Source organism: Miscanthus floridulus, chromosome 5 (assembly GCF_019320115.1).
Source record: "Miscanthus floridulus cultivar M001 chromosome 5, ASM1932011v1, whole genome shotgun sequence".
In the NCBI taxonomy this organism is placed as follows: domain Eukaryota; kingdom Viridiplantae; phylum Streptophyta; class Magnoliopsida; order Poales; family Poaceae; genus Miscanthus; species Miscanthus floridulus.
In genome coordinates, this window is record NC_089584.1 from 103,602,325 (window position 1) to 103,613,417 (window position 11,093).

The 11,093-nt window shown below is 43.0% G+C and overlaps 1 protein-coding gene across 1 annotated transcript; it reads right to left on the minus strand.

Moving 5' to 3' along the window:
• Nucleotides 1-4,844: 4,844 nt before the first annotated feature.
• LOC136450368 (AP-1 complex subunit mu-2) lies at nt 4,845-9,925 on the minus strand. Its single transcript, XM_066450768.1, has 11 exons — nt 9,485-9,925; nt 9,246-9,395; nt 9,101-9,163; nt 8,844-9,020; nt 8,647-8,750; nt 6,378-6,485; nt 6,198-6,294; nt 6,003-6,100; nt 5,775-5,916; nt 5,560-5,682; nt 4,845-5,289 (listed from the first exon to the last, which is right to left on the minus strand). The coding sequence occupies exons 1-11, from the start codon at nt 9,611-9,613 to the stop codon at nt 5,191-5,193; spliced, it is 1,290 nt and encodes a 429-aa protein (XP_066306865.1). The 5' UTR covers nt 9,614-9,925; the 3' UTR covers nt 4,845-5,190.
• Nucleotides 9,926-11,093: the final 1,168 nt, after the last annotated feature.

Below are 11,093 nucleotides of genomic sequence, written 5' to 3' on the forward strand. Positions count from 1 at the left end.
GACCCCTCTAAAAAACATCTCTCATTGACATACAGCAATACAATCAGACGCAGGACGTAGGTATTACGCCTTCTTGGCGGCCGAACCTAGATAAAACCTCGTGTCTGTCTTGCGTCACCATCTTGTTTGTGGCTTGCGCATCTGTCTACCGACAATCTACTACCTTGGGCATACCCCTAGGTAGACTGCCGACCATATTTCGTCGACAACCCCTTAACCCAATCTCTCCAAATAATTTGCTAAACATAACAATGTCTAGCTGTTGACAAACTTAGAAATTTTTCTAAGTTTTGAGCTGAACTTGATTTCAATTTGCAATTTCTAGGCTAGTAAAAATATTAGCTAGTAATATCATTTTTTGACAGCAAGTATTTCACTGTCATCTACAAAGTTTTTACTTCAAACTTTATTTAAGTATCACACACATGTTCTATAGTATTTTTGCTTAATAAAAATTAGTTTTCAACCCTACTTGATATATATGAGCTATTGAATCAACTTTCATTTAACATTTTTATTGATCATTTTAAGTTACAAGAAATTTATCTACACATTATATCACATGCATTAACACATAAACATGATGCTCATGACATGTTTTAGTTAATGATTTAGGGTGTAACACCGAGGGTGTTACACTCCCGAACCCTAACTTCATTTGCTCTTCTCCCTTCTCTCTCTATGCCGTGGCGGCCGCCTTTCTCTCCCTTTCTCAACCAAAACCATGGCGGTCGGAGAGAAAGAGGAACAGCAGCGCCACCATAGGCCCCTTAGCCGATGCTCGTGGGCGCGGCGCTTTCTTCTCGTCTGCCGGCGAGGCGCACGGTGGGTCCTTCTTCCTGCGCGTGGCGGTGTCGATGGTGATGAAGAAACTAGGTAGGTTCCTCCCCCTCTCTGTTAGTTTCCCTTATAGGGTTAGGGTTAGGGTTAGGGTTTTGATCTGATTCACAAATCGAAACCCCTCCTTCTACTTTCTTGATCTGGTCTACCCCAAAAGCTAGATCTACGTCTAGTAAGGCTTTGATACCATTGATAGATCATTAGGATCGACTACCAGCAGATCTAGCATGTATGAACTTGAATTTAGGATATGGTAAACCCTAGAATATGAACTAGTGCTAGGAAATAGAGAGAGGGATGCGGTGTTAGCAAACCATCGGTCACCTTTGAGGTAGACAAGCCGGCCATGGCGTTGGTGTCGATGACGTGGTGAAGGCGTAGAGTAGCAGTGGAGTTTGGCGACGGTGTGGACATCGCAGTGGAGGCGCGGTCGCAGTGGCGGCGGTGAAGACAAGGTGGTGGCGGCTTCCTGTCGCTGGCAGCGCCCTCCCTCTAGATTGGCTTAGGGTTAGGATGTAGGTGGGATTTGTGGCGGCTCAGGTGAACCTCATGCCTTGTACCCCGGCCCCTCACCTCCTTTTTATGGCGCTGTGCGACGGAGACCCACCAACCATAGATAGGTTGGGAGCCCCTGATCAGGGCACAGATCAAGGGCTCAATTAGCCGTTGGGCCAATTTGGTAGAGATCAACCTAACAAGACACTCTAGCTAGGCCGCCACTTGCATACATGCATTGACAAAGACACGCGGTGCAAGCATGGTACATTCCATACATGTATGTTTATTATGTGTATCGCTGCTAGTGTATAATGCTCTGTTGTACATTTGCCATGGGGAGCTGCAGTGCATTTATAATAGGCTTATGCTTATGTTTATTATAATCACTTTCAGCATATATAGGTGTTTTTCGGGACTAAAGAAACGGTAACGCTCCTGACAAGGCGTCCGTCCAGACGGACCCCACCCACGTTGCCCGCTTGCTTTGCGTTGCCCCTGCTTGCGGGGTAGGCTTGCCCTTGCCCACGCCGACCTCGTTCGCGAGCCCCCGCCGCGATCCTATGCCGCGTGCCCCCGCTCGAAATTGCGCCTCCCGTTGTGGCGGCGCTCCATCCGCCTGTCGTAGCACTTGTCGAGGTCTGTGCCGCCAATGAGCTCCACATCGGCGACCCCGCGCCACTCCTTAGCATCGAGCTCCACGCCGGTGTCGAGCTCCGTGTCGACGAGCCTCCATTTTCGTCCAAACAGCAAGTAGATATTGCGCTTGAGAGTGCATATTGCAAGCGTCTGTTTCAAGTGTTTCAGATGTTTTAGAGCTATGTTGCAAATGTTTCATAAGGGTGTTGCAAAATTAAATCGAGATGCTGCATATGTTGTAATGGTTGTACACGGCAAGATTCTATTCCCAATATTTTATCTGTTTTCTCATACGTATGTTGCAAGTGTGTTTATCTGGATGTTGCATATGTTTTACACATTATGTTTCCAAGTATTTTATCTAGATATTGCGTATGTTTTTGCAATGGTAAGTGTTTTTAGGTGTTTTTGCAAGTGTTTCAGATGCATGTTTCTATTGTTTCATCTGCTTTCAGACGTTTGCTGCAAGTGTTGCAGCTGAATATTTTCATAGTAGATCGGGTGTTGCATCTCACTCTTTGCCTTTTGCTGCCTCACCTCGATGTGTCTCCTCCTCCCGGCGTCGACTAGGCATCCGCTGCCTTCTCCTCTCTTATCGATGCTGGTGACGTTCGTGGCGACGCGGACCCTACATGTTTGCACGAAATAGTGCGGAAAAATGACTGCAGGCGTGGGCATCTGGATGCCCCATCCGTTCAGACGTCCGGGCGCTAGCAAACCCAATAGAGAAACGCAATTGGAGTTGAAAATCTTCTAAGCATGGATAGTACAACCCAAAAACTCACTTTCTAAATTATCATTTAGAAAATCATTTGAAAAAAAAATCATCACTTTCTGAATCTTTTCACCCTACAATAAATTTTCTATATCTTATACACACTCTAGAGAGTTAATCACTTTTTATTTTTGACTAGCGAGAAATCTATAATAAAGTATGACAATATTTGAAGATCTAATTAAAGAAGTTATTGGAGGACTCAAAAAAAGTTGATTTTTCTGAACTAACGTTAGATTTATTTTGTTGGTTATTCTACCCATTATTGGCAAACACATAAGGTATGCCTTCATTTCTGGTCATACCTACTAACAATGCCAAGCTTATTGAAGACTTGTTTAGATCCATTAGCATTTTTTTAGCAGGAGACTGTTTGGATCTGGCTGCTAATATGTGGTCGGACTGTGAGTTGAAGGTGTATATAAACTATTAGCACCTATTAACAACTCCAAACCTTCTGATAAAACTAATAGTTAGTAGCCCTTTAGCTAATCATTAGCAGGTTTGTTTGAATCCATTAGTACTAATTGTAGCTGCTAATTTTAGTGCTAATGGATCTAAAAATGCCCTAATTTATAGAAAATTGGGTAATGCAGGACAACGAGGAGGGTTTTTTACCACCGGCATTGTAATTCGCTCCATGGGGGATCGAACCTAGACCGCGAGAGTCCCACCCGGAGCGCTTGACCAGCCGATGAGGGTGCCAACGAATATACATTTACAGTTAGAGACGCGGAGCCACTGCAACGCGTTCATGTTCCTCCAGACTGCCCCAGCCGGCCAGCCGGCCAGCCGGCAACCTGAATCCCCCCGGTATTGGCATCTGGACAGGTGCAGACGGCGAGTGGAAGCGCCGAGCTGCGCAGATGTGGCGAGCCTCCTGAGCGCCTCCGTCTGTACCGTGAGGTCCAGCGACCGCAACTGCCACAGGCTCTCTCTCTCTATATAGCTCGTCGATATTGGCGCTGCCGACCGTGTACCGGTCACTCAGTCAGCATAGCTGAAATACATGTGCAACGCTCGCAACTGCATGAGACAGGATATCAGTCCGCCGGGAACGACTCGTAGGAGCGGCGTCCACGAAAGCTGCAAGAACCTCATCCGAGCGTCCCAACCTCCTGTGGCAGCGCGACGAGGTTTGTGTGTCAAACGTCTGAGGTGCTGCAGGTCCCAGTGTCCCACAGGCCACAGAGCGCTGATGTCCACTGGAAGCCCCGTGTTTGAGAGATAAAAAAGCCCAAAACTCTATTTCAAAAAAAAAAAGTTCAAAACTCTCAGGTCTCAGCCATGGCATGCATTGGAAGGTGTCACTTTCAGGGACCTTTGCTCGCTTGCGTTTCTCGCAATCGCAGAGGCGAAGTCAACAGGTCAGGGCACGACGGCGCCAACGGCAGAGCAGCGACATGATTGTGCATCAACGATCTCCCTAGACATGGCACGGATGAAGCTGTCGCGGGACAAGACATGCTGGATTGGAAGGTCCTGGAGAACAAACTCCGTGAAAGGGCCGTAAACGAAATCGAACAAGGATCTCACAAAATCCATGCCCCAGGGGAGAGAGAGTGAGGGGGGATCCAAATTCCATAGGATCCAGGATAAAAAACGCAAAGGAAATATGCATGAGAATCCAGCGCAAAGGAGATATGCATGAGAATGTTTTGCAGCGTCTCCTCGCTACTGCGACGAAATAACCTCTCCCAGTAGACTTCGAAAACATACGTTGACCGACCAATCACACGGTGGTAAGGCTTGTCTGGAAACCCTCGTATCCACTTCAATCCATATATTGAAACGAAACTTAGTATCGTTCCACTCCAGCAAATGTGATGTATACGACGGGTTTACAAAATGAAAAGGATTCTCAACTCTGAGACCATGACACACTGACCTTTCTTAGAATATGCAAAGAAATAGCATAATAGGGACTTCGCATGGTACAAACGAACCAGCGTCGTTGACCTCTCGAAATGGAAACAAAAATAGTTGAAACTAAAGATGTCATAATAAGTTTTGGTAGGTTTCCTTTCTTTTGCCTGGATACATGACAACGACATTTACAGTAAAGAAGAGCAAAATTGTTTCAACCTGCAGTCCAGAATCATCACCCAGTTATGGCACTGTTTTGTTGAAGTCAAATCAGTCCGTGTAATACAGAATGAAACAAATCCAAGTTTGGTACCCACAAAAATAAATCAATAATAATACAAGTGAACTGAAAATTAAAATTATCCTTTTTTCCAAAACTATACTTGATGGGTAACTTACAATAACCAAGGTAAGGTGAGCCTAACAAGATGAACAAGCCCCAGGGGGGGAAAACCTTGTATGGTCGGCAGAAGACTTCCAGGCTAGCATCCAAATGCCAACTGGTTGCTGTGTCTCGAGCAAATATGTATCTTCCAGCTTCATCAATGTCTTCCAGCAGCCAGAAAAGAGAAAACTCATATAAGTCTCAGCTCATATTCGCCAGCCATTGTGATATATCTAACCCAGGGGAGTGCCTGGTAACCACTCTTTTCAATTATCTTCAGATAACGGACCTGCACAATAGACAATATAGTGCACCATTCAGTGGCTGAAGATTCCAGATAAGATACCATAGATAGAATGCTACTCCCTCCATTACAAATTATTATAAGACGTTTTGGATTTTCTAGATACACAGCTTTTGCTATGAACTTAGATGTACACTATGTCTAGGTGTCTAGCTACATAGTAAAAGCAATGTATCTAAAAGCCAAAACATCTTATAATTTTGAACGGAGGAAGTAGAACAATATACAAATATCTTCAAACAGCAAACTTATTACCTGAATACCTGATACGGTGAAATATGGTATCTCAAATTTCACTCGTATCGGCGCCTTCTTTTCTGGGGCCCCTTCTTCCGCTGTTATACTAGGAAGACTAAATTCTGCTCTGCACATGTATTCCTATAAGATGGATTGCTTCAGCACATTAGCACACTTCAAAATAGCAATGAACATGGAAAAAAAGAATTAATTTGGAATTGGATAGTAATTACCTTGCCACCAGGGAATGATTTTACTTTCCAGACCATTGCATCTCTCTCAGGAGCATATGCAGCAGAACCCATTGAAGTTCTTATATTTGGGTTTGTGGCATCTGAAGGAACAGGCACTTCAATTTCAACATTTGTTGCTGTGCTGTAAATGGAAAAAAGAAACCCATTCTTTAAAAAAAGCCCATTCCTGTCACACAAGCAAATCTTGCTTTTGTAAATAGCGCTCACCTTCTTTCCTTGAACTGACTCCTTGCCTTCACCATGAGTTCTATACGGCTTCTAGAATGTTTCTCAATCTGTGCTTCGACCCAGATAAGAGGTTTTACCTAAAGGACATCAAATAAAGACATGCATGTGAAAACGATAAAGTGAAAACATTTCATATCTTCTATAAAGCATTCCACAGTTGATCAGGAAGAGAACCTGAGTGCTAAGCCTGTATGTCATTAGATCAAAAGATCCATCAGGAGGTATGAACGATATAGTTCTATCATTCTCGAATCTAGCCAAACGTACACACCTAAAAAGGAGAAAGGAGAATGGTCACGCTAAATTAGTGATGCAACAGATTTGGTGAAGAAAAGAGCAATATTTTTTGCTTACTGATGAAATTTGATATCATCAAGGTCTATTGCTTTTCCTTTAGTTGCTCTGCCTTGAGCCTCCAAAAGAACCCTATCATTCAAGCCAAGTTTGCATTCCGGCATTCCACTGTTTCAAAATGTCTCACTGTTAGGGCTACAGATGTGTGTATATCTGAATGCGAGAAGAATATTAAGTGTGACTGCGTAAAATGAGTAGTTCAAAAACCCTAGCTGGCAGGTTCACCTTCAATATCATGAAGAAGAATACATCAAATGAAAATCAGAAAACCATTCTCATTGCATACATCTTGTTTTTAAAGTACTCCCTCCGTTCCAGAAAGAAAGTCGTTATGAGATACGTGCAGGTCAAACTTTTTCAACTTTAACTAGGTTTGTAGAAAATGCGTGCAACATTTATATCTCCAAATAAGTTTATCATGAAAGTATATTTAACGATCTATCTAATGATACTAATTATGTATTATAAATATTAATATTCTTTTATATATAATTGGCTAAAGTTCAAAAAGGTTGACTTCTCGGGAAGCGAGAACGACTTCTATTTTGGGACAGAGGGAGTAGGCCATGAGTCTCCAGTCCAGCTATTCTCAACATATATTAAAACAGAAACACAACCAATATGTATTAACTAAATACTATCTCCGTCCCTGAAAGAGTGTCATTCTAGGTTTGGACTAAATACACGTACTAACTAAATACATCAAATGAACATCTATTTATATAAAATATTATCAACATTTATATCTCCAAATAGATTAAAAGGGCGTACCCAGTGCAGAGAGCTCCCGCTCTGTGCGGGGTCTGGGGAAGGGTGTCAGTGGCAAGCCTTACCCTCGCCTGTACAATGCGAGGAGACCGCGACTCGAACCCGGGACCTTCCGGTCACAGGCGGTAAGACTCTACCGCTTGCACCAGGCCCGCCCTTCATATCTCCAAATAGATTAATTATGAAAATATGTTCCATAATTTAATAATGATACTTATTAACCTAATAGATATTAGTATTTTTTTGTATATATTTGGTCAAACTTGATTCATTGACTCCTCGAAAAATTAGAATGACACTCTTTTGAAGACGGAGGTAGTACCACACAAATAAGAATTAGGTGCAGTACAAACATTATGAGCATAAACTATGTGTTTTACACCTTTCAAGTTTATCTCACTTCATGGTTTGACAAGTAAACATCTATCTGAATACTGGATATAAAAAATCATTAAAACATTTTTAGGGCTACATAAATAAATTATTGACCTCACAACTAATCAACTTCCTGTAGTATACTCACCCTAGTAAAGACATCTAAACCTTCTTTTTGACGTTTTATTGTTAGATAGTGATTGCTGATGGAGGTTTCAACTTTTGTTAACTCGCTTATGAATATATATTATTTCCAGTTATCAATACAAGTATTTACAGAAGGGAATACAATGTATACTCCTAAGATCAATATATGTCTATTATCTAAGAATTCAGTGAGGAGACATTTTCTGCTTAAGTAAACTTTGAAGTTGACAAAAGCAATTGCGCTAATGAACATTATATCAAAATATTTACAGTGTTAATAAAATTCCATCCCTACAATATGCATAACTGGCAATACCAGGGTATTCATTGTGTTCTCTGTGACTTATTTCAAGACTTGTACGGTGATAAACTTATACCCCATAAGCATGACAAAACTATCAATAGCTTGCAAGGAAAATAAAGATGGAGACTCTTCAAGGCTAGGAAAATATACAAGCTTCCAAAAGAAAAGAAACAAAAATGAAGCAATTAAGTCATGTAAAATGGAAGTTCCAAGCAGGTTCCATCAAATAGGAAAACAAAAAAAAAAACAGCAGAAGTGAAACAGAATTACAAAATAAATACCCTGAACAAAGATTTGAGCATATAAGGTAGCACGAAAAATAACTCAGAATTAGTAACACTGGACAAGTAAGTTTCAATTTAAAAATTTCATATGTTTCGAGCACTAATCTACATCATAACAAAGAGAGGCCATAGTAATAAAAGCACTGGTGTGCTATCCCAATCCAGCATAAATCAGTAGATCTCAGGAACAAATTCGCCCATAGCAATGCAAGCTGTTTTCTATAAAAAAATTTAGATTGACAATAAATTGATCGCTTGTTTGAATAACAGTATTCTACAAGGGCTTAAATTATGTCACACTTATTTAGTTGTGTGATCACATGATAAGTTGCTTTAAGTCTTTAATAATGTTTAGCAAGATGATGTCATAAAGCTGACAATGCAAACTCACCTCAAATATGTTCGCATCTTCAGTGCCCCAACCACATCTGATCTCACAATCTGCCCATTGCTGTTAACTAGAATGTTAACACTCTCCACTACATCCAAGAAGACCTGTAGATACAAAGTGTGGTGGTTTGTCAAGTACCATCACAGAACTGATTGCCTGCATTAAAAAGAGAGATAGTAAATAGTAAATCAACATACTTCATTCTTCTTGTACCGGATCCCCTCACTCCTCCATGACACAGCATTTGTCACGGCCATGGGTGGACGCTGCGTGACCTCCATCCTGTATGCATCTGTCTTGATGAACTCACTCAAGATCTTCGCCTCCGTGTATTGTGGGTACCCAAAATCCATCATCTCATCAAGCAACTCATACTGTAAGCACAAAATGGGCGCCCCATTCTGTCAAGTCCCAGTAACAGCACATCAAACAGAGTACTTGGAAATTTGCTTACCACAGTGACAAAGTTATCTCTGAGCGACTCCTCTTCCAGCTCCTCGAAGTAGTGCTTAAACACCTGTACTCACGCACAGGTCGCATGAACAAGTGGTACAATGTCATCAACGATTCACTTCAAACAGGGGGGCGAGGGCACGTACATCTACGACACGGTGGAGGAAGAGGAGGATGCTGGCCGCGTTGCAGTTCTGGCGAGCGGCTGTGAGGAGGAAGACATTGTTGTGCTGGATGAACATGTACGTGACGCCGGCGTCGTCGTAGACCACAGGCGAGTGCACTTCCGAGTCGCCCTACCCATTCCACGAGAAGTCAGCACCAGCGTCGCATGGATCTCAGGAGTAGACAACAGGCAAGGTGAGAAGGCCGATCGGCCACTTACGTCCTTGTCGAGGAGCTTGGTGAAGAAGCGCTCGGCCTGGAGCGCGGAGACATCGCCGCGATAGTCGCGCCAGACGAGGACGCGGCCCTTGATGTCCAGCAGGAAGAGCGCCGACACGGCGCCCGCCATGGTGGTGGGGGGCGATCTCGTCCTCGCCGCCCACCGGATCTGGATCTGCACGCCCCCGCTGCGCCTCTCTATCTGCGGCCAGCGGCGGCCATGCGGTTGCGGGGGCGCGGGGGAGGAGTGCTCTCGGATCTCGCCTGCCGCACCGGCGCCCGACGTGCTCGCGCGGCGCGGTGCGGTGCGGTGCGGTGCTGGGCTGGATCGGAGTCGGAAACGCAAGGATCCGGAAACGGGAGCGGAGAAGGTGAGGAGAGGGCAGGATCCGGGTGTCTTTCTTACGTCCCACTGGACGGTAGGGCCTGGATGCTGTCCGATGTGGAGCTCCTCTCTTTGCTGGTTGACAGGTTGAAGCCTCGGAGGCGGCCCTAGTCCCAGCGAAGCATTTCACGTTTCAGGAATCAAGGCAGACCTTTGTTTTTTTACTAGGTTTGTGTTCGTACGCACTAGGTTTGTGTTCTTACGCGGTTACGGGACGACTAAACTTTTATACTAAAAACACACGGATCGTATAATAAGATAATAATACTATAAAATTAAATACCGAAGTTATAGTAACATTTAATTCAAAAGGCAAAGTTTATGAAATTAGCAGAGAGCACGGCGTCGCAGGCTCACTAACTCGACTGTTGTGATTCGGCTAAGATAATGTTTTACTTCGATAGGAAGAAATCTCTGATATCCTTTCCGTGATACGGTTAAGATAATGTTCTAGGGCCCTGTTCGCTTCTTTTATAATTCGTTTTTTCAGCTTGTTTTTTCAGCCGGAACAGTGTTGTTCTCTCACAACAAATCAGCCAGAACAGTGTTTCAGCTTATTTTTTCAGCTAAGCGAACGGGGCCTATGTTGACGAGAAGAAATCTTCGACGTCAATTTCTTTCGTGCGCCAATAAAGAAAATTTGCTAAACCGTGCAATAGGGACGATGATGTTTGAGAAGGGTGTCCAAGCGAGCCCAACCCTGACACAGACACCCGCACCCGTGTCTATGTATTGTGTTTAGAATTTTGTGGTAAACCATACGCTTTTGTAAGAGATATAATATACCTAACAAAAATACTAAAAACACTCGATTTCACACATTTATCCAGTTTATCATAAATAATGTTTATTCAGCATCAACAATTGATTGGTATTGCAGAGGGTCAGATAATCTACAGGTATGTTGGAAACATGGAGCCGGTATGAGCAAACAATGAAAAGCATATAAAGCAACATAAGTAAAGAATAGAGCACACATTCTGTTCTGTAGCAGGTGGGGCTTGAGTGAATCGATACAGATACTTGATCTCTGCATTTTCCTTCTCAGATTTCAATTATAGTTCAATGTTAACAAAAGAATATTCGGATTCAAGAACTTCTTTGGTTGCTGCTCAAATCCAGCATATGAAAATGTCTTCGTGAACATAACACCATTCACTAGAAAAGAATCTCTCTAGGTACCTTCAGGAACCTAAGATGCATACAACAGGTATTAATGTCTTAT